Source organism: Cebus imitator, unplaced genomic scaffold (genome assembly GCF_001604975.1).
Source record: "Cebus imitator isolate Cc_AM_T3 unplaced genomic scaffold, Cebus_imitator-1.0 Scaffold124, whole genome shotgun sequence".
Classification (NCBI taxonomy): domain Eukaryota; kingdom Metazoa; phylum Chordata; class Mammalia; order Primates; family Cebidae; genus Cebus; species Cebus imitator.
Window position 1 is genome coordinate 5,383,506 of NW_016107439.1, and position 24,826 is coordinate 5,408,331.

General features: G+C 39.3%; 1 protein-coding gene across 2 annotated transcripts in view; it reads left to right on the plus strand.

Annotated features, from left to right (window-relative positions):
• Nucleotides 1-24,826, plus strand: part of CORIN (corin, serine peptidase) — a 271,320-nt gene that overhangs the window by 175,283 nt on the left and 71,211 nt on the right. The window contains exons 7-11 of one of the 2 annotated variants that reach the window (XM_017540328.2): nt 5,142-5,249; nt 8,808-8,918; nt 10,361-10,477; nt 13,875-13,982; nt 22,127-22,358. In XM_017540328.2, coding sequence (XP_017395817.1) covers nt 5,142-5,249; nt 8,808-8,918; nt 10,361-10,477; nt 13,875-13,982; nt 22,127-22,358 — 676 coding nt within the window. The remainder of the gene's footprint in view (nt 1-5,141; nt 5,250-8,807; nt 8,919-10,360; nt 10,478-13,874; nt 13,983-22,126; nt 22,359-24,826) is intronic. The other variant, XM_017540330.2, reaches the window with a different exon arrangement.

Sequence of the window (24,826 nt, forward strand, 5' to 3'; positions counted from 1 at the left end):
CCATCTCATATGCAAGGATACACGTAGTCTCAAGATAAAGGGATGGAGGAAGATTTACCAAGCAAATGGAGAGCAAATAAAGCAGGAGTTGCAATCCTAGTCCCTGATAAAATAGACTTTAAACCAACAAAGATTAAAAGAGACAAAGAAGGGCATTACATAATGGTAAAAGGGTCAATGTAACAAGAAGAGCTGATGATCCTAAGTATATATGCACCCAATATGGGAACACCCAGATACATAAAGCAAGTTCTTAATGACCTACAAAGAGACGTAGACTCCCACACAATAATAGACAATAATAGTGGGAGGCTTTAACACCCCATTGTCAATATTAGACAATCAATGAGACAGAAAATTAACAAGGATATCCAGGACTTGAACTCATATCCAGACCACGCAAACCTAATAGACATGTACAGAATTCTCCACCCCAAATCCACAGCATTGAAGAAGAATCCAATACATTCTTCTCAGCACCACATCACACCTACTCTAAAACTGACCACATAATGGGAAGTAAGTCACTACTTAGCAAATGCAAAAGTACAGAAATCATAACAAACAGTCTCTCAGACCACAGTGCAATCAAATTAGAACTCAGGATCAAGAAACTAACTCAGAACCACACAACTTCATGGAAACTGAACAACTGGCTCATGAATGTTGACTGGATAAACAATGAAATGAAGGCAGAAATAAAGATGTTCTTTGAAACCAACAAGAATGAAAACACAATGTACCAGAAACTCTGGGACACATTTAAAGCAGTGTCTAGAGGGAAATTTATAGCAATAAATGCCCACATGAGAAGCAAGGAAAGATCTAAAATCGACACCCTATCATTAAAATCAAAAAGGCTAGAGGAGCAAGATAAAAAAACCTCAAAAGCTAGCAGAAGACAAGAAATAACTAAGATCAGAGCAGAACTGAAGGAGATAGAGAGACAAAAATACTTTCAAAAAATCAGTAAATCCAGCAGCTGGTTTTTTGAAAAGATCAACAAAATAGACAGACCACTAGCCAGATTAATAAAAAAGAAAAGAGAGAAGAATCAAATAGATGCAATAAAAATGATGAAGGGGTTATAACCACCGATCCCACAGAAATACAAACTACCATCAGAGATTACTACAAACAACTCTATGCACATAAACCAGTAAACCTGAAAGAAATGGATAAATTCCTGGACACATGCACCCTCCCATGCCTAAACCAGGAAGAAGTTGAAATCCTGAATAGTCCAATAACAAGGGCTGAAGTCAAGGCAGCAATTAATAGCCTACCAACCAAAAAAAGCCCAGGTCCAGATGGGTTCACAGCCAAATTCTATGAGATATCAAAGAGGAGTTGGTAACACTCCTTCTGAAGCTATTCCAAACAAAACAAAAAGAGAGTATCCTTATCGAATCATTTTATGACACCAATACCATCCAAAACCCGACAGAGACTCAATAAAAAAAGAAGACTTCAGGCCAATATCCATGATGAACATAGCTGCAAAAATCATCAATAAAATACTGGCAAACCAATTGCAACAGCACATCACAAAGCTTATCCATCATGATCAAGTAGGATTCATCCTGGGGACACAAGGCTGGTTCAACATACTCAAGTCTATAAATGTAATCCACCACATAAACAGAATCAAAGACAAAAACCACATGATTATCTCAATAGATGCAGAGAAGGCCTTCAACAAAACTCAACAGCCCTTTATTCTAGAAACTCTCAGTATACTAGATATCGATGACATGTATCTGAAAATAATAAAAGCTATTTATGAAAAACCCAAAGTCAATATCATACTAAATGGCCCAAAACTGGAAGCATTCCCTTTGAAATTTAGCACTAGACAAGGATGCCCTCCCCCACCACTCCTATTCAATATAGTATTGGAAGTTCTAGCCAGAGCAATCAGGCAAGAAAAAGAAATAAAGTGTATTCAATTAGGAAAGGAGGAAGTCAAACTTTCTCTGTTTGTAGACGACATGATTGTATATTTAGAAGACCCCATTGTCTCAGCCCCAAATCTCCTGAAACTGATAAGCAACTTCAGCAAAGTCTCAGGGTACAAAATCAATGTGCAGAAATCACAAGCATTCCTATACACCAATAACAGACTAACAGAGGGCCAAATCATGAGCAAACTCCCAGAGTTGCTACAAAGAGAATAAAATACCTAGGAATACAACTACCAAACGATGTAAAGAACCTCTTCAAGGAGAACTACAAACCACTGCTCAAGGAAATCAGAGAGAACACAAACAGATGGAAAACATTCCATGCTCATGGTTGGGAAGAATCGATATCATGAAAATGGCCATACTGCCCAGAGTAATATATAGATACAATGCTATCACCATCAAACTACCTAGGACTCTATTCAGAGAACTGGAAAACACCACCTTAAACTTCATATGGGACCAAAAGAGAGCCCCCATAGCCAAGACAATCGTAAGCAAAAAGAACAAAGCTGGAGGCATCATGCTACCTGACTTCAAACTATGCTATAAAGCTATAATAAAAATGGCATAGTACTGGTACCAAAACAGAGATATTGAACAATGGAACAGAACAGAGGCCTCGGAGGCAATGCCATGCATCTAAAACCATCTGATCTTTGTCAAACATGACAAAAACAAGCAATGGAGAAAGAATTCCCTGTTTAATAAGTGGTATTGGGAAAACTGGCTAGCCATGTGCAGAAAGCAGAAACGGGACCCCTTCCTGACACCTTACACTAAAATTAACTCCAGATGGATTAAAGACTTAAACATAAGGCTTAACACCATAAAAACCCTAGAAGAAAACCTAGGCAAAACCATTAAGGACATAGGCATAGGCAAGGACTTCATGACTAAAACACCAAAAGCATTGGCAACAAAAGCCAAAATAGACAAATGTGATCCAATTAAACTCCAGAGCTTCTGTACAGCAAAAGACACAATCATTAGAGTGAACTAGCAACCAACAGAATGGGAAAAAATTTTTGCAATCTACCCATCGGACAAAGGGCTCATATCCAGAATCTACAAAGAACTAAAACAGATTTACAAGAAAAAAACAAACAAACTCATTCAAAAGTGGGCAAAGGATATGAACAGACACTTTTCAAAAGAAGACATAAATGAGGACAACAAACATGTGAAAAAATTCTCATCATCACTGGTCATTAGAGAAATGCAAATCAAAACCACATTGAGATACCATCTCATGCCAGTTAGAATAGCAATCATTAAAAATTCTGGAGACAACAGATGCTGGAGAGGATGTGGAAAAATAGGAACACTTTTACATGGTTGGTGGGGGTGTAAACTAGTTCAACCATTGTGGAAGACAGTGTGGTGATTCCTCAAGGACCTAGAAATAGAAATTCCATTTGACCCAGCAATCCCATTACTGGATATATACCCAGAGGATTATAAATCTTTCTATTATAAAGACACATGCATATGTATGTTCATTGTGGCAATGTTTACAATAGCAAAGACGCAGAACCAACCCAAATATCCACTGATGATAGTCTGGACAAGGAAAATGTGGAACATATACACCACAGAATACTATGCAGCCATAAAAAATCATGAGTTTCTGTCCTTTGTAGGTACATGGATGAATCTGGAAACCATCATTCTCAGCAAACTCACTCAAGAACAGAAAAACAAACACCACATGTTGTCACTCATAGATGGGTGTTGAACAATGAGAACACATGGACACAGGGAGGGGACCACCACAAACTGGGGTCTGTTGTTGGGGAATAAGGGAGGGACAGCATGGGGTAAGGAGGTCGGGGAGGGATAACGGGGAGAAATGCCAGGTATAGGTGATGGGAGGATGGAGGCAGCAAACCACATTGCCATGTGTGTACCTATGCAATAATCCTGCATGTTTTGCACATGTACCCCAGAACCTAAAGTGCAACAAAATATATATTAAAAATAAAAATTAAGTATTTTTTGTAAAAACAAAACAATTAAAAAAAAAAAAAAAACCACATTGCTGACCCCCTGAGTAGTGAGCAGTTATGCGCCTATCAAAGATCAAGGATTATTCTTAGGACCACATGAGTAAACAAGCTATTTAGATAAACACTCCTACCTTCCCTTTTTATCTGTTCTCTGCTGTTAGCTCATGGTAAGAAGATTAGGCCCTAACTTCCTCCCAAGGCTTTTGCAAAACCTTCCAGCCTTCCAAGAAGATTTGCCTCTTTCTAATTTTTCCACAACGCTGACTTATCTCCTTCATTGTCCCAATACCATTTGTTGAAAAGAGCATTCTATTTCCATTGAATTGTCTTACACACACTATTTTATTAAACTCTTCTTTCAAACCCTAGTAAGTGGTTGATTTTGTTCCAATTTCATAGTTCAGTTCATAGACTCCTACACTTGAATTACCAATAACACACTAAAAGTCCCACAGCTAGTAGATGGAAGAACCTGGACAGGAGTTCTGGTTTACCCAAGGACAAGACTTTATTTTCTTATAAAATCAGAAAAGCATTTCCTCTGAATATTGCGTATTTCAACATTAAACTATGAGCGTCCTGAGATTACATACCACTTCTCATTTTTCCATTGTAGTCTTTGGAGAGTACTTGCTTATTTGAGGATCACATTATGAAACATTCAATTGGCTTTAGCAGTAATGTTTATGTGAAAGGAAATAACAACTCTATAATCTAAATGATTTATTTTATTTGTTATGTTTATATTTACCACTGGCAAACCTGGACTTTCAACTCTAAATAAAACGTAAGAGTCACTGAAGTCTATTCTGCATGAACAGGAACTTCATTAGGAATGATGGTGAATTGAGAATGTCTTTTCTCATCTTTGACAATCAAGGATCTTTCAGGTGACATAAAATGGAAGTCAGAGAAACACATCAGAAAGTGATAAAATCACTTGGCTTGGGAGCCAGAGGGTCCTATTCCTGGTTCTGCAGCACTTGTTAAGTGGCCTTGAACAAGTCATAGTATCTCTTTGTGCCACCTTCTCCTCACCTATAAAACAATAGGTGTGGACCAGGTTACCATTAGGTATCTCTTCCATGATTGGCTTTTGTTAAATATTGTACTACAATAGCATTCTGTACAGCTCTGATGACACATTGGTGGCTTCTTTTATTTACAGACTGCAGTGAGAATCTGTTTCACTGTCACACAGGCAAGTGCCTTAATTACAGCCTTGTATGTGATGGATATGATGACTGTGGGGATTTGAGTGATGAGCAAAACTGTGGTAAGTAGTATTGTTTCCCCAAAGGTTTTAATTAAAAATCACAGAAATTTATAACCAAGAATTTGTAGTTCACTATATGTTAATACAATTAGCAGTTTAGATTACAAAATGATTGCTTTCTGGTTTTTTAGAAGGAGGAAGTTTGCTCATTCACTGTCCTCAGTAATGTCTTATGTGTAAATATAATAGATAAATAACTGTATTAAGAAAATGTTTAAGAAATAGGATGGGAAGACTGGTAAAGGTTGTTAATGCTTTAATAGTTTTTTTCCTCTCCTCTAATGTGTTCTGTTTCTCCTCTGGTTAGAGCCAGTGGCTTATGTTAGATTTTGGGCCCTTAAGCAAACTTTGAGGGCAGATATATTGTCTGTACCTGGTTCCCTTATTACATGTGACCAAAGTCCCCCCTTTTATCTAATCCCCAAATAGTACAAGGAACACCTTTGTAGCAGCTACACCCAGGGTTAGGATGACACCTTTGTTTTGTGTACAAATGCTGAGCTTATCTTTTAATGAATAAACCTAATTTTTAAAGAGTCATGTTCAATTCTGAATGCCATCTCATGAATTAAAATCAGCAAAATTTCTGTTGCTCATTTACTTTTTTGGCTTTGTGACTAGCTTCAGAATTTTTAGGCAGTATATTTTTGAGTGATGTAGGAACTTTGCAACATGAACAAAAGGGCAAACTGGGATGAGGATATGCCCTGGACAAATGATATGAGACAATGTCCAGCATTAGATAATATCAAAATAAATGTTTCAAAAAGATCAGGGGTATCATCAGAGGAATGCGTTGGAATCATGAATGTTGGGAATAGCTCCATGCTGGGAAACCTGGTGGCTTCTAGGAGCACCGTCTAGCTGCCACTTGCTGTATCTGTAAAAATATTTTTAAATGTGTATGTACAGACCATTCCTGTGTGACTACATAGATGTGGTTATTGTTTTTTTCTGGTAACAGTTTATTTTTATTTTATTTTTGACTGACTCATAGTAGTTGTACACATTTAATGAATACAGCATGATATTCTAATACGTGTATAATATATATAATGATCAAATCCACGTAATTAGCATATCCATCACCTCAAACATTTATCATTTCTTTGTATTAGGAACATTCAAAATCTTCTCATTTAGTTATTTGAAAATATACAAAAAATTGTCATTAACTATAATCACCATCCAGTGCTATAAAAGCCTACAGTTTGTTCCTCCTATCTAGCTGTAATTTTGTATCAGTTAAGCAATCTCTCTTTATCCCTCCTCCTCCATACCCTTCTGGCCTCCAGTAACTACTGTTCTACTCTCTGCTTCTATGAGATCAACTCTGCATATGAGTAAGGGCCTGTGGTATTTGTGTTTCTATGCCTGGCTTATTTCACTTTACATAATGTCCTCCAGGCTCATCCATGTTGCTACGAATAACTGTATTTCATTCTTTTGGCATGGCTGAATAGTATTCCATTGTGTAGACGTACCATATTTTCTTTTTTGATTGGCACAAATTGATTCCATATCATCATTATTGTGAGCAGTGCTGCAGTGAACTTGGGGGTGCCGGTGTCTGTTTGATTATACTGATTTTCTTTCCCTTGGATACATATCCAGAAGTGGGATTACTGGGTTATATGGAAGTTCTGTTTGTAGTTTTCTCAAGAACCTCCATACTATTTTCCATAATGGCTGTACTAATCTACATTCAGATGTGGGTTATCTCCTGGGACTGACTAGTCTTGAGACAAAGGACGAGGGGAAATTGTAATTATATACATCACAGAAATGATAGTTGCAGGAGGCCGTAGAGATCATCAGATTCAACCCTTCTCTTTACCAATGAGATAACTAGGAAAATGCAGGGAATTGAAAAGGAGTGAGTGTAGGTTGGTAGTTGGATAGGTTAGTAGAGAGGGCCAGAGTGTAGGTAGCATGTGAGGAAGAATGGTCTTAACGGGTGACATAATTCCTCTGAAGACAGCAGGCTGTTGTGAAGTTTGTGTGTCTGGATGCCAGTTGTCTCCATCTAACAGCAATAATTACCAATTTCCTTCAGACCAGCCTCTGCCCTGGCCCGCTGTGCTCCTCTGGTTCCTGCTAAACACCTCTTTTGCTTTTCTTCTTTTCTCTAACCCATGTCCTCCTCATACTTTGCTTTATTGACCCAAAACACCCTTTCAGATCCGCGGTCACTCCAGAAGTCTGTCTACGACCATGGTACTATTACTAGACTCATTACACCTTCTCATCGAATCTGTTATTCATGAAATCACATACATCTTCCAAAACGCTGCTTATATTCAGGGTTTACCACTTCTCATGGCAAAGCACCCTGTGGATTCTGCCCTTTGTGAGAGGGAACTTACCGCTCAGTTCTTTTTCAGTGATATATAAATTGGGACATGAAGTCCAGGCTAAAAAGAATAATGAAAATAACATACATATTTCCCATTGCTTACCCAGTGGCTCTTTTGGATATAAGTCCGGGCATGCTGGCATGTCCTTGTAGTCTCAACTACTTGAGAGGCTGAGGTGGGAGGATCACCTCATCCTAGAAGGTTAAGGCTGCAGTGAGCTGTGTGAGCTATGATCACAACACTGCACTCCAGCCTGGGAAACAGAGAGAGACCCTGTCTCCGAAAAAAAAAAAAAAAAAAAAAAAGAATCTATTCAACCTGAAAAATTTTGGCGATGTGATTAAGAAGATAAATGAAAAAAAAAAAAAAAAAAAAAAAAAAAAGATAATTTAATTAAAACTTAAGCTTAGCATCAGGAGAGATGACAAGGAGATACTTGCTTTCCCAGTTTGCCAGACAGGTAAGTTATAATTCCCAGAAATGTGAGAGAACTGTTACAGATAACATCAAATCCGCTAGCTTCGTGAAACACAAATCACAGTTCTGTTTTTCTTACCAGGGTAGAAACCATAAATTTTTCATAAGGAAAGAAAATGACAACGAAAGAAAACAAAAGGCAACAACAATAAGAACAAATTGGCCAGGTGTAGTGGCTCACTCCTGTAATTTCAGCACTTTGGGAGGCCGACATAGGCAATCACCTGAGGTCAGGAGTTCAAGACCATTCTACCATCCTAGCCAACATGATGAAACTCTGTCTCTACTGAAAAAAATAAAATAAAATTAGCTGGGCATGGTGGCACACACCTGTAGTCCCAGCTACTTGGGAAGCTGAGGCAGGAGAACTGCTTGAACCAGGAGGTGGAGGTTACAGTGAGCTGAGATTGTGCCGCTGCACTCCAGCCTGGCAACAGGGGGAGACTCCATCTCAAAACAAAGAACAAACCATGGGTCCTGAGACAACTAGGGTAGTGTTACTTATCTGAAAAACAGACGCATCTTACCTCACCGTGATGGTGGTCAGTGGGGCACATGTGTGGAGAGGGCATGGCATTTTAATTGGGCCAGACCTATTGTAGAAATGTTATTAAAGGTATTGGAACCATTGGAACAGACTCTCTTCAACAGGAACCGGGAGCCATACAATCCTGCCTGTTTGTCACACTGGTTCTCTGCATCCTCATGGTTTTCATTTCTCCAGATTGCAGTCCCGCAACAGAGCATCGCTGCGGGGATGGGCGCTGCATCACCATGGAATGGGTGTGTGATGGTGACCACGACTGTGTGGATAAGTCCGACGAGGTCAACTGCTGTGAGTGCTCTGAGGATGTTTGTTTTGCTTATTTTTCCATTTCTGCTTGTTTGGGCTGTGCTCAATGTTAACTTCTATACTTAAGACTCACTATATACACAGCATTCCAAGGGAAAGATTCTGATACTTTGGTTCTAGCCTGTAAAGATCTTTGAGTGGCGGGATGACAATAGCAATGGACTGCATGTGACTTCCACACCTTTCCTCCCAAAACTCCAAGCATCATTTGGCTGATCTGGCCAAGTCGGCGTCTGTTTTCTCTCTCATTGTTCCATATGTCTCTTTTATGCTTCTATGACTTTGTCAAAGGTGATGCTCTTCCCACAGACTGAGAAACCTTCCTTCTGCACACAATATATGAGTAGTTAAGTTCCCTGTAGGAGTGCCCTAACATGTTCTCAGGGGCCATTTGTGGAAGAACATGGAAAGAATCATCAGCAAGAAGAGAGCCTTTAATGTTCAGACAGTGACACAGAGAGTGCATGATAGGCCAGGTGTGGTGGCTCACACCTGTAATCTGAGCACTTTGGGAGGCTGAGATGGGTGGATCACGAGGTCAGGAGTTTGAGACCAGCCTGGGCAACATGGTGAAACCCTGTCTCTACTAAAAATACAAAAATTAGTTGGGTGTGGTGCCTACAGTTCCAGCTACTTGGGAGGCTGAAGCAGGAGAATCGCTTGAACCTGGGAGGCTGAGGCTGCAGTGAGCAGAGATTGTGCCACTACACTCCAGCCTGGGAAACAGATTAAGACTCTGCTCCTCCCACCCCCCCAAAAAAGACAATAGGTATAGAATTTAGAGAACTGATAGAAATTGGAAGGTTAATGGACATTAGGTCATTCCTTTCAAATATCAGTTGTCATAAACAAGTGTTAAAGTGTTTATTATGTGTTAGTTACTCTGCGAGTTCTTTCCCATACATCATTTTGTTGGCTTTTGAGGTCAAGTAGATAAATCATGAAATATTTGGGCTTGGAGTCCAAAAAGCTTGCCCTCACATTCTGGCTGAGCTCTTAGCCATGGGACTTTGAGACAAGCAGTATACTCTCTAAACTTTAGTTTTTCAGCTCTAAAACAAGGATGATAGTATCTACTTTACAAGGTTTATGTGATAATTTGAGATTATATTATATACAATGCAGTTAGCACAGCTCTTGCCAAAAAAGAACCCTTTACAGATTGCCATTTTTATTAGTAAGTAGGAGCATGATACTTCCATCACTAAAAACAATCATGCAGTTCTCAAGAAAAAGTTAATTTTTGGTAAGTGTTTTTTAATGAGGTGGGAAAAATTCTAGAAATGAAATCAATGATATGTTCATTTGTGTATGCAGAACACCCTGTTTCTTAGTGATGCCTGATAAATGGCTATTGTTTATTTGATGTGCAGACTGAGAGAAGAATTAATAAATAAAGTGAATATCATTCTGGCCCTTCCTAGCCTGTCATAGCCAGGGTCTGGTGGAATGCAGAAATGGACAGTGCATCCCCAGCACGTTTCAATGTGATGGCGACGAGGACTGCAAGGATGGGAGTGATGAGGAGAACTGCAGCGGCAGTAAGTGTGTCCCCCCACCCCAGAACATGCCTTTACTGCTGGTCCTCTCCTTGGGAACAAAGTAAAACATTTGAAGCTGCTTAAGTAGGATTCCCATATAGATAATCCCAGATTGCCAATGCAGAGAGCCTCACAGCCCTCATCAGCCAGGAAACACTTTCTTGTGCTAAACATAATTATCAAGCAACTTACACTGAAAATCATTCCTCAGGGTGAAGGGGGCAGATGAGACACCTGAACAGCACAGTCAGATTCACTTAACTGTTTGATGGGGAAAGCCGAGATAAAGAGAGAAGTTTAGTGTATAGCATCCAGTTAAATTAGATTAGATTCCAGTGAGAAGAAATTGGTTTCTGAAAGGAAATGTAATGACTTCTTAAAATAATCATGTGCAGAGAAGCAGTTTAGTGCCTCTTATTACCAAGCAATACACTTTAAAAGGATTTAATATCTGTGTGTGACTCTCAAAAAGAGCCAATAAATTGTTTTTTAAATGTAACCATTTCTGTCAGAAAAGAAAGTTCTACGCAGATTGTTTTAAGCTCCAGTGTTTGTGGAAGCCTCACAGTAGGGGCTGGGTGAGGATATCCGTGGACTAAAAAAATCCCATTAGTTTATACTGCACAGGCACAGCCTAGTTGTTAAGAACCTGGTTGTTGCAGCTCTGATACCTGGGATCAAGCCTCGGTCTGCTACATACTATATGGTGACTTTTGGCAAGATACTTACACCCCTTTTAGGTCGCAGTTTGTGTTTCTGTCCACTAAGAATAGTGATAACTACCTCATAGTGTTGGCACATAGTGAAAACTCAATATATGTGAGCTTTTATTACATGACTATTACATTAAAGTATAGCTTGGGCTGTGTATATTCATAATCAGCCAATGAGACTGTCACCTATAGATACATTCGTTTTGTTGTAATACATATTGATCATTAGAATAACTTTAATGGAAAAGTACCCAAGACCTAAAGGGAGAGCTTTTCAATCATAGACTTATTACATAAAAATTATATATAAAGAGTGCTTTGTTTTACTAGTTTTTAAATTCAGAAGGAAATCCTTTATTAAACTCTTCTTTCTAGATAATTCAACTCTGAAATAATTTTGCATTTTTTATGATGAAATGGCAGGTTTTGTAGAATATTTCCTTACATGTGTGAGATGTAAGAAAGTAATATGTTAAAACAGATTTAAATGTAAAATTGTAGTATCTTTATATTGTTCACTCTTACGAATTCAACTTAAAAAATGCATATTGTGGTGTTTATATGTGGCCATCCCCTGGGAATTCAGTAGCAAGCAAAACAGCTGATGGAGCTTACAGACTCTTGGGGGACATAGGCGTGCTACGAATTATTATGCAAATCAGTGTCTAATCAGACAGCAAGAGAGACTAAGAAGGGAAATTCAGGGTGCTTGGATGCCATTAATAGTGTGTATGCCCTGGTAAAGGGCCTCGGAACAAAGCTTCCCTGAGGAAGAGATCCTGGAGCTTAGGCCTGATGGATGAGTGGGGTTAACTGAGAAGAGTAGGACTTGAAGAGGCAATTGAGACACAAGGCACCGCTTGAGCAAAATTCCGAGGTGGGAAGGTGCAAGCGTGTATGGGAGGACCATGAGAGAAGGCAGACCATTGTGATTACAGAGCTGAGAACAAAGGGGAGCCTGGTACTCAACACTGTGTAATTGTCAGGATGGGCTGCAGGCTTATTCTGCTAGACAGGGCTGGGAAGGAAAGTGGGACCTGCTTCTTCTGAGACATAGGGTCTTGCTGAAGAGTTAGGCCTTTGAAACTCTTCAGACTCTGCCCCTGCCTACCTGTCTAGTCTCTCTGACCCTCTTTCTGAGTGGCTGAAGCTCCAGTGACTTGACCTGTGCACCTCCCTATTCCAGGCCTTTGCATGTGCTGCTTCTCGGCTTGGAAAACCCACTCTTTCCTCTTACCATGATGTTGAAAAGTCCTTTGAGAAACTTCCCCATACTGGTCTCGTTGGCTTCTATTGCTCTTTAACTGTGTTTTAGCTGGGCACAGTAGCACATGCCTGTAATCTCAGCACTTTGGGTGGCCAAGGCAGGAGAATTACTTGAGACCAGGAGTTTGAGACCAACCTGGACAATATAGTGAGACCCGCATCTCGATGAAAAAAATAAATAAAAATAAATATTTTTATCCATAAAGCAATGATCACACAGCATCAGAAGGTTTTGTTCAGGTTGATACCTCTATCAGAGTGCAAACCACTTCCCAGGGGGTATCATGCCTTTTTATCTTTTAATGTTCAGTGCCTAACTTGTCACATAGATTGTCACATGGGAGACACTTAATATTTGCCAAAATAATGAATGCCTGATGTCAATAAAATCTCCTCAAGAGCCTAAACTCACCAAAATTGTTTAGGTTTTCTTTGAGAAAAAATTTTGACCCTGCTGACATTAAAAAACAAAAAAAGAGAGACAGCTCTTTTCTGCAAGGCTGTGGTATATTAATTTCCATGTTAGTGGTACTAGAAAGGATAAATATTCCAGTATAATAAACATTGTCTTAGAATTATAGATGAGTGATTATATATACACACGTACTATTATTCATACTTAAAAGTGCCTTGCAAGGTTGTCTAGATTCCAGATGACATGCCTGAAGGTAATTGATCATAATGGGGAGTGCTAGAACAGGCAGTATTTATTACCCTATCCATTTAATCTACAAATGACCAGGAAATCAACGGGAAAAGCAGTTTCCTCTCTACATACCTTAAGGAAAAACCATTAGGGCAAACACTGATATTGCTGCTGTCACTCACTTAGAAACCAGAAACCCAGTTCTCAAGTCATCACAGCTAGGCTGATGACACTCTCCAAGACATATTGAAAATATGGATAAAAACTGCATTATGTTACACTTGTATTATGATAAAGTATCCTTATCGTATTGGTGTTGATGCCCTATTTATTACTAGAGAAATTATTTTTAGAGGGAGACTAGAATTGGGAGCAAATGAGTCTTTAAAAAAAGTCGCTTAATATTCAGAATTTCAAGATTTTATAATGTTCTCTCTCAAATCTCTTGAATTTTATTTTGTAATCAAGTATTGGCACCTATGTAAAAAGAAAGCACTATTTTTTTCCCATTAAATGCACAACCACCTGTTTTTAGTGTCGTTTGTCTCTTATTTCTTCATTCCTATTTTGGAATACCTGGATTGTATTTAGTTGCCAGGAAAACGAATCCAGAAAGCACCTATTCAATATATATTCAATACTGCTGGAGAAATTGGAAAGAAATTAAAGTTGCGTTATTCCTCAGCTCCACCAGACATTCCTGATCCTCTGGATCCTTGGGTAAGGAATTTACAGATGATAAAAGCCAATGCGCCTTTTCCTCCTTCTGTAGGTCAGACTTCATGTCAAGAAGGAGACCAAAGATGCCTCTACAATCCCTGCTTTGATTCATGTGGTGGTAGCTCTCTCTGTGACCCGAACAGCAGTCTGAATAACTGTAGTAAGTACAACAGCTGACAAATGCAATTGCCATGTGAAAGCATGCATTCAGCACTTTTCTTATGTGTTGACATTCAAATACCAAAATCTGGAATCCCTCCAAAAGAGTCTACCTATTTTCTTTTTCTTTTTAAGAGGTCGCATGTGGTAGCAGAAGAGAAACAAAATGGTCTTAATGAACTTAAATCAGAAACATGTGTCATTGTGAATGACTATAAATCCACATTGCTTAATATCATTACCATTAATTTCAACTCAGCATTAGTTTTCTGCATTATTTTCTTGACTCCATCTGTAGGCAGATGCTATCTTTCTTCCTTTCTAAAGCACAGCTTCAAAAATGGAAACTTTAACCAAGAAGCAAATATGAAGTTCATAGAAATAGCCACATACAACTTAGACAGTCTGTTCTTTTTTTTTAAGACACAGTCTCACTCTGTCATCAGGCTGGAGTGCAGTGGCACCATCTTGGCTCACTGCAACCTCTACCTCCTGGGAGTTCAAGCGATTCTTCTTCCTCAGCCTCCAGAGTAGCTGGGATTACAGGCATTCAGCACCCTCAGGGATCCACCCGCCTGGGCCTTCCAAAGTGCTGGGATTATAGGCAGTCTGTTCTTTTAATGAAATTTATTCTCACCTTTCCAGGAACTCTTATGGCCTATAATGGTTTTGGAACCATTATGCTCATTTGTTTCAGTGACAATGTAACAGCTCCAAATGTAAGCAAGTGGCTCTAAAATGACTTTCAGGAGGAAGAATTACTTGGGGAAGACAGAATGGGCAGAAGTGAAAGAGCACCGTAAGGACTCACATGGGAAATTGAATCAGAAAATCCCCAGCGACTGATTTCTAGTAATGATTTCTGACTCCTGGGCTCTGTTTTCATGTTATACTCACCTCTTTCACTTTTTCTAATGAACTTTTTGCTGCATTTTCAGGATGGGATTAGAAATTTAGAAGCAGGTCAGTCAGCTTTCAGTTTGCAAGAGGGTATTATTAGTAGCAGTAGTATTTTTTTTGAGACAGACTCTGGCTCTGTCACCCAGGCTGGAGTGCAGTGGCATGATTTTGGCTGACTAAAACCTCTGCTTCCCAGGTTCAAGTGATTCTGCTGCCTCAACCTCCCGAGTAGCTGGGATTACAGGCACACGCCACCATGCGCAGCTATTTTTTTCTTTTAGTAGAGATGGGGTTTCACCATGTTAGCCAGGCAGGTCTCAAATTCCTGACCTCAAGTGAGTCACCAGCCTTATAGGCGTGAGCCACTGTGCCCAGCCAGGGTATTACTTCTTAATCATGTCCTCTCAGTCCAAGGCCCTTGGAAGCTGAGATGCTGAAAGGCTCAGTCCTTGTATTTGCTGCAGTTTGGGGGTCCTCATTTTACCTGGTGACCTTTCTGGGTCAGTGTAGAGCTTACAGTGAGTGCCTCTGTAATTGTTACAGAGTCTCTAGGGGGTGAAAAAAGGAGGCTAGGAAGGGGGTGTAGGCAGGCAGCTAAATAAAAAACCAGACTGGCCAGATGCAGTGGCTCACGCCTGTAATCCCAGCACTTTGGAAGGTCCAGGCAGGTGGATCACCTAAGTTCAGGAGTTCGAGACCAGCCTGACCAACGTGGAGAAACCCTGTCTCTACTAAAAATACAAAATTAGCCAGACTTGGTGGTGCATGCCTGTAAGCCTAGCTACTTAGGAGACTGAGGCAGGAGGATTGCTTGAACATGGGAGGTGGAAGTTGTGGTAAGCCAAGATCACGCCATTGCACTCCAGCCTGGGCAACAAGAGCAAAACTCTGTCTCAAAAACAAAAACAAAAACAAAACAAAACAAAAACAGACTGAGGGGACTGACTGTGGCATTTAAAAATTCTTTGCCTGGGCTGGGTGTGGTGGCTCACACCTGTAATCCCAGCACTTTGGGAGGCCAAGGCGAGTGGATCACCTGAGGTCAGGAGTTGGAGAACAGCCTGGCCAACATGGTGAGTGAAACCTCATCTCTATTAAAAGAAAAAAAAAAGTATTTGCCTGGAAGCACATGCCCACCCCTCCTCCATTTCCCATATGAAAGAACAGTAGATATTAGTCTAGCCACGAAGTAAACACACTCAAACTGCCATTTTACTTCCTTTAAACTGATTTAAATAGAACATATCTATAGATATGCGCGCGCGTGTGCGCGCGCGCACACACACACACACACACACACACACACACACACACACACACAACATATTTGGGCCACTGTTTCCATTGTTTCATTTTGCTCATCTCCCCATCTGCCATGGAAATTTTTCAGAGCGATTTCTTTACTTCACCTTCAATTTGAATAATGACACTGTCAGCACAAAGACGTGTTTATTATTAATGTTTTGGGGGTTGTTTGACATGAAATGGCACTTACTATTAGACTCAAAAATGTAGAAAAGGCAATGTTAGCCTGGTCAAATTTGGGTAAAGAGTAAGTGGGTGTATGTTATCCTATTTTCTGTATATTTGAAATATTTCAAGTTCTAAATATTTAAAAATATGTTGTCTCCTGTCAAAAGAATAAGATGCAGGAAAGGCCACTGGATAACTTTTGGCTCATAGAGCTGACCAATATTTGTAGTGTGTCCATGGCGTTCCAGGCATCAGGATGGGCGCTGGGCTTTCTCATGGAGAAGAAAGGAGACAGGCTTCTAGCTTCCTGGAAGTCACTTTTCAGTGTGGGAGAACATGTGGTCATCTTCCCACTCATATATTCTACATTGTGGTTCTCTTTAAGTTCTTTTAATACACTCAGTTTCCCTAGTGTCTCGCTGTCTCACCAGCTTTTTCATTCACCATGTATATTCTTGCCAACTTCTCTCCACATATATTCAGCAAATGTTTGCACAAGCTCTCTTCTGAGTGAAAGGCACTAGGCTAGCCACTTGCCCTCGTTACTCCTGTGTTATTAAAAATGGCCTATGTGCCTAACTTCCAGTTGAAAGTCAAGATGTTATTCCTGATTTTTGAAAGAACTTCAAGATGACATATGTGTACTTCGTCCTCTGTAAAGACAAGTGGCATCTCAAAAATTCTTCACATACTTGATAATATGGCTAATTATTTCACTATGTTGACCAGGATGGTCTCGATCTCTTGACCTCGTGATGTTTTCCACTCTCAGGGGCTAGTATCACTCAGCTTCTGAGGCACAACTCAACAGCACTTTCTTAGTCTGCTTGATGCCAAGGGAAAATGTGAGTTTGGAGAATGTAGTAGATATTCTATCTGGTGGAGACAGCCTCTCACTGGAGTTACTGAGATTCTCGTCCTTGAAAACTCTGATTCTTGCCATCCCATAAAATATTATGTGATTTTTTTTTTCTTTTGAGACGGAGTTTCGCTCTTCTTACCCAGGTTGTAGTGCAATGGCGCGATCTCGGCTCACCGCAACCTCCGTCTCCTGGGTTCAAACCATTCTCCTGCCTCAGCCTCCTGAGTAGCTGGGACTACAGGTGTGCGCCACCATGCCCAGCTCATTTTTTTTTTTGTGTGTGTGTGTTTTTAGTAGAGACGGGGTTTCACTATGTTGACCGGCATGGTCTTGATCTCTTGACCTCGTGATCCACCCGCCTAGGCCTCCCAAAGTGCTGGGATTATAGGCGTGAGCCACCGCGCCCGGCCTATGTGATTTTCTAATGGTCCCTGATGATATACTGGGTGGGACCCAGTCATCAGTATTTTTAGATTCTACAGATGACTTCAATGTATAGCCAAGGTTGTGAATGTGTTGCTCTAGTGCCTATTTATGACTAGGCTGCAGGGATATGTAAGAACTTTGAAATAGAATACAAAAAGGTTTGTGTATTCCAATGTGCATTTTTCAGTGGAGAAGGCTTATTTTAAATTCACAGAAGTACCTGCAACTTTTTTTTTTTTTTAAAAAAAAGCCTAAAAATCACTTTTCTGATGGTGCATCATTTTTTCAAGAAATAGCTTTTAGAGCCTGTGTTGCCAGGTCCAGTCACAACCCAGCATCTTTAACATTTCTGTACCATGTTGGGAGGCAAATTACAGATGTATCCTTGCCTTTGAGGGTAGGAGCAGGAATGCTATTCCCCTCATTCTGGTGTAGAGGGACTCATCCATGTCTAGAAATACATGATTTCTAGTAACTTTAGAACATTACATCATAAGGATGAAATATCATTGAGTTAATAATCCCATCTTTAGGTTGAATTGAAAAAATCTTGTTTCAGACTTTGAAAGGTGGAATACCATTGAGATTCCACCAGGATTTTTTTTGACAGATGTTTATTAAGCCTCATCTGTGTTCAGGACACTGTACTGGTACGGCATCAAACTTACATCAGAAACACAGATCCGGCCGTAAAATATCCTCATGTTTGTGATGCGATCTCCCTCTAGTGGCGATTGTAAATCTGTCTCACGCGTGAGCCTGATACGATGAAAAAGCTTATTGACATCATAAATCATGGAATTTGGGGTTGACAGGTATACTGAGAGTTTATCTTGCTTAGCATCCTGTGAAGAATGCCTTATGAAGGAATAAAACACAAGATCCAATAAAACTTACCACATTCAATAAAGATCTCCAGAATAATATATGATCATTACTTAATCCTCTTCTCTTCCTTGGCTCCTAAACACTTAAAAGTTATATCTTATCCCAAATCAAAAGTGATACATTCTCCACATATCAAAAAGAGAAAAGTTATTCATGTGACGTATTGTATTAATTATATTCAATGAAATACATCAATAAAAAGTTAAACCTTGATGGGGTGGTAGAGAAAGAGAGAAAAGAAGGGTATGTACAAGGAAAGAAAAGACTGCATCAAAAATATCCATAAATGTACCAATTGTGTAAAATTATAAGTATCTTAAAGAGATCAGGAAGAAAAGCATAGAGTTAGAGCTACATGTGCTGACTAGTAAGATGGTCATGACAAACCAGCAACAAAAGCAAACTGAAGAGTGGTAGGAATGGGATGCTTCTGCTTTGGCAAAAGCAAACATAAATCTCTGTCTAAGTGTACAAAGACAATTATGGATAAATGTGAGCAAGGGAAAGACATGGAAGCATTCAGAGCCTTCTGCTGGCTTGCAGGGAAGGTAACAGAAAGGGGAGTGGAGAGATGTTGAATTTTTTCTTTCTGCATTTTTGTATTGTTTTTATTGTTATGAAAAACCTGCATTTTGTAATCTTACAACAAAATATTTAAATGTTACTTCTTGTATTCGTTCAGACTGCTATAACAAATCACTATTGCTTAAAAACAACAGACATTTATTTCTGACAGTTCTGGAGGCTGGAAGTCTGAGATGAGGTTGCCAGCATGGCCAGGTTCTGGTGAGGACCCTCTTCTGGGCTGCAGAGGACTGACTTTTCATTGTATTCTCACACTGTGAGAAGGGTGCGAGAGCTCTCTGTGGTCCCTTTTATAAGGGCGCTAATCCCATTCTTGGAGGCTGCACCCTGATAACTCAATCACCTCCCAAAGGCTCCACCTCCTAATATTACCACATTTGGGGTTAGGATTTCAACATATGAATTTTGGGGGAACACAAACATTTAGTACATAATGTCCAACCCCTGCTTCACAAATTACAGGAAAGGATAAACTGAACCGACCAACCCCAAACCTCTCCCATCTACTCTTCTCTCCACTCTGGCTCACCCTCAAGATTATGCTAACCTTGCAGTGTTGTGTCTTCTTCAGGAAACTGAGAGTCATATTACACTTTGTCCGTCATTTTTTTTTTTTATCAGGCCAGCGTCAGCCTCCTTATAAATATAATGCCTGTGAAACCCTCGGATTCTTTAAATTAAGAAGTAGTCCTAGAGATGTTTTAATATTTCAGCCCAATCCTTATCGTGAATCTATTTGCATGGATACCACTTCTTAGTCAAATAATTAAATTTAATTTGAATAATTACTCTCAATAAGGCATGGGGTCTTTGGTCTGCCTGGGTGAATTTTACCAGGATGCTTGCTTGCTTGCCTCTTCCCTCAGGGAATGTGGCACATCTACTTCAAACAGAGACAGACAGAGAGAGAGAGAGAGAGAGAGAGAGAGAGAGAGAGAGAGAGAGATGGAAGCCTGTCCGCTGTATTCCCCCAAAGCTGCCCAAACCCCATTTATCCCTGGAGGGAGTGTTAGTCTGTTTTCACGATGCTGAGGGTAGGCAATTTACAAAAGAAAGAGGTAAAATGGACTTACAGTTCCACATGGCTGGGGAGACCTTACAATCACAAGGTGAAAGGCACTGCTCCCGTGGCGGTGGACAAGAGAAGAATGAGAGAGCCAAGTGAAAGGGGAAACCCCTTATAAAACCATCAAGATTTCGTGAGAGGCTTACTACCATGAGAAGAGTATGGGGGAAACTGCTCCCATGATTCAGTGATCTCCCACTGGGTTCCTACACGTGGGGAATATGGGAGCTACAATTCAAGATGAGATTTGGGTGGGACACAGCCAAACCGTATCAGAAGACTTCCCAGGTCGCTCTTGCTCTACTTTTTCCCTTTGGGCTTCTAGCATTTTGTTCAATACGGCTGTCTTAGTATATTCAGGCTGCTACAATAAAATACCATGGGCTGGGTGGCTTAAACCACAGACATTTATTTCTCACCGTTCTGAAGGCTGGAAGTGCAGGATCAGGGTGCTGGCAGACTCGTCTCTGCTAACAAGCTGCTTCCTGGTTTGCAGACAGTTGCCCTCTTGCTGTTGCTTCACATGAGTGAGAGAGCGAAAGCTTTAGTCTATTCCCCTTTTTATAAGGACTTAATCCCATATAAACTCCACCCTCATCTAGACCTCATCTAAACCTCATCACCTCCCAAAGGCCCCACCTTCAAATACCATCACATTGCGGGTTAGTTACAGCATATGACTGGGGGATACAAAAACGTTCAGTTTAAGCAAACTATCCTAGTCTGTTCACATTCTCCTACAGCTACCATCATGTGCATCCTTTTTTCTACCAAGATTGTGGAGTTCCTCAATGGCAGAAACTACATTTTTCATTATTCTTACATTTACAGTGCCTAGAATAGTCCCTGATACATTTTCCTTTCTCCATTCTGGTACTGTGCTAGGTACAGACTTGAGATCAAGAGATAAAGTCTCATTTCACAAAAATCTCGGGATTCTGTGTGAGAGGCAAGTAAATAAAGACTACGGCAAAATACAATGAGCATGTGGCGGGTATGTGCCTAAGATGCTATGGCACTCACAAGAGACTCATTCTGGGAGTAGTAATGGCAAGAGTGGTTGGCCAGGAAGGTTTCCTGGAAGAGGTATTTGTACTGAGTCTTCCAAAACACAGAGGAGTTAGCTTGGTGGGGAAGATGGGAAAGGCACACCAGGCAGCTGGTGCTGTATGCCCCTGGCAGCTAGACCATGACAACATCTGGGGAGATAATTATGAGCTTGTCATAAAAAAGGAGGTAAGAGAGGAGTAAACAGTGTGCATAAGGACGTGCAATTCTTAAAATATCTGGTGTCACAAGGGAATAGAATTCATTACAGCAGAGTAACTGATTGGATAATCACAGACAATGAAGCTGGAAAGTTAGGTTAGGGTTGAAGTTTAAAAGATCCTCAGATTTCAAGCTAAGGGGTTTGGACTTTGTCTCATTAGCAAGAAGTATCCAACAGATCTGAGCCTCTTCTTGCCCTGAAATCTTGGAGCTTTATATTTAAATACATTGATCAACAATAAAATATATTTTGATAGAAGTTATCTAATTGCCTATTTAATAAAATTAATTAACTTTTTTAGTGGCAGTGAAGATGGTGGGGCTATCCTATTTTAGTAGTAATGAGTAAATCAGAAGAAGAAGATGAATTGGAGTCAATAAAAGGAATGATGAGAGAATCATCTTCAGATAAGTTGAGCCAAAGGAAAAAATGAGGAAGGACTTTCTAAAGCATGATGCTAGCAACTACATAGACATAAGTAAATCTTCATTGCCAGGGCATTTCACTAACTAGCTTATTTATTTCCGATATCCATAAAGAATGTTATATACTACTGACATTCTAGTCTTAGCTACCCTAAAGAAAGAATAAAATAGACTTCAAGTTTGTAAAACTTAAAGAAGTTGTTTTTATAAGTGAAATAGAAAAATATTTGTATGTATCTTTCTTCATTAGGTCAATGTGAACCAATTACCTTGGAACTCTGCATGAATTTGCCCTACAACCACACAAGTTATCCAAATTACCTTGGCCACGGGACTCAAAAGGAAGCATCCATCAGCTGGGAGTCTTCTCTTTTCCCTGCACTTGTTCAAACCAACTGTTATAAATACCTCATGTTCTTTGCTTGCACCATTTTGGTACCAAAGTGTGATGTGAATACAGGCGAGCGTATCCCACCTTGCAGGTAATGTGATGGGATCTCCCCCAGTACCCGTCTTTTGCCTCAGAGAGAACCAACGGGTGAAGGCTTAGCTGAGTTTGGACAGAGTAAATTTCCCTAAGGAGCTCTGCATTTAGCAAATGGCATACCTCATATTTAACAAGTGAGACAAAGAAGTAGAAGTTGCAAAATGAGTATTTGAGTCAGAGTTCATTAACAAAGTACCAAACAAGGGAGTTGTGACCTATCTTTGATGATAGTTTATGTTTTAATCAAATAAATTCACATGTATTTCATTCTGTTGTATTAAAAAGCATTTTTTTAAAAAAGTATGTTAGTAGAAAAAGGGTATATCTGCCTCTTTTTCTGGAAACATTGGTGTGTTTAAAATGCTGCACTCTGACAGCACTTGTGTCATAACACAGGAGACAGAACGCCAGCCTCACAGGCTGGACAGGGATTGACATCCCTCATACTTCTCTGCCTGTTTGAATGAAATAAGACATGCTATTTCAAGAGTATAGCTTGGACTTTGAATATGAGTGATATTCCAGTGTCAAGGGTATTGTTCTGGAGTTCATGTTTGGATTAAAATCTTGGCCCTTCTCTAGTTTCTGGGTAGCCCTTAGACAAATTCCTGAGTCTCTCTCAGCCTCAGTTCCTTCACATGTAGAATAAGGAATGGTACTTGGGTTGTATTGATTTGAGATCAAATGAATGCGCATGAATGTAAAGTGCTTCTGATTCATTGTAACTCCTGAATAAACAACAGCTATGGTGATAGCACAGGAGCACAACAACTTCATGGCAGTTTGTTCCTTTGCTGTGCCACGTGTTAGGCATTGTAGTCAGAGGATTTGCATATACAAGATGACTCTCACAGAAGTGAGTGAGTTGCTACTCTCTTCAGTGCTGTTTTCCCTTAAGGGGTGAGTATACAGATGTGCTGGCCTAAATATGAGTGACAACTACAGAAACCATATGTTGGGATCAGAAGTCACACAGAGGTTTTTTTTTTTTTTTTTTTTTTTAAAGCAATACTATTAATATACTAGACAGAAGAGAAAACAATAAATTATATGCTGAATACCAAACGGATGACAAAGTAAGGGCATCTATAGAGACAGAACAGGAAATAATAAAATTTCATAATGACTTGGGGAACTGAACAAATTATACCAATAGAGTGAATAAAACTTAATGTTAACTTGTGTAGAAATAATTCTGAAAATTTCTGTTAAGTACATTTAAAAGTATCTCTTTAAAAAATCTACCAATTTTATGTTAAAAAGCTGTTTCTAAATCTTATTTCACTTTTGCTAAACAAGGTCAGTGATAGTGAATAATTTCTTTTAATAGTACTTAACAATTTCTAGTATTTGACTTTCTTTTCATATGTAGATAAAAATTTCTCTAATGCAGCATCTTCTGCTGCAAATGTAAATGTGAATTTCCATCCAGATATAATTTGTAATTTCAGGGTTTAAGTTCCATATTAAAATGCTTAAGACGAGCATGATCCTGAAGTGTTGTTCAATCAAAATTTTGGCAAATTTCTTTTAGATAATTTTAGTTCTCCTTTTCAGGTTTACCCATACATCTTTCATTTTCAGTGTCTATCACTACGAATTTTATATTTTGATGTTTGTTTATAAGAAATTTTTGAATACCATGTAATAAGTTCATAAAGTGATACATAGTTGTTTTTCCTGCTTTTGCCAGGTCTATTGATTAATTTTAACAATGAATTTTTTAGTTATGAGACTGAAAAATCTGACATTATCGAGTCCTTACAATGGACTAAATACTTGATGATTGTTACGCTGTAGTGCAGTCAACCTTTTAAGTGAGGTGCGTATCATCGGAATTGCTGTCTATGGCTGATCAATACAAGGATTATGATAAGAACAGCACCCTCAGGGGTTGTGTTGCTGTATATTGTTATGATTTCCATTTACAGAAAAAATAGGAAGTGGTAGAATCAGGTACTATACAGTCTTCTGTATAAATATCATATTAGTAAATTAAAATAGCAGTTGCAATTGAATTACACATATTTTTTATAAATCTGCAACAAAACTAGTTAGCTCAGCAGACAGTTATCAAACACTATTGAACTTTCCATTTTTCCAGACCTGATATAGGAAGACCACGGCTTTATCATCACGCTAAATTCCTGGACTAAACTAGTGTTGAGTTATGCTGTGCTTTGTCCAGACTTAAACTTAGACAGAGCTTTCTCTGAAACTTCCTCATTTGATTGTTACACTTTCTCTACCAGTTTTGGGCAAGACTGGAGCTGACCTTTCTGGAAGATCTGTCCCCCAACTTATTTTTAAAAATGAGAACTTGGTTGAGATTAGTGTAAAAAAAGTGAAACTTTTGAGAAGTAAGAGTATTTGAGCGTATTTAGAATATTTGAGTCCATTAAGAGTTTATTGGCCTAGGAACTTGCTTTGGTTAGGTTTTTTTTTTTTTTTTTTTTTTTTTTT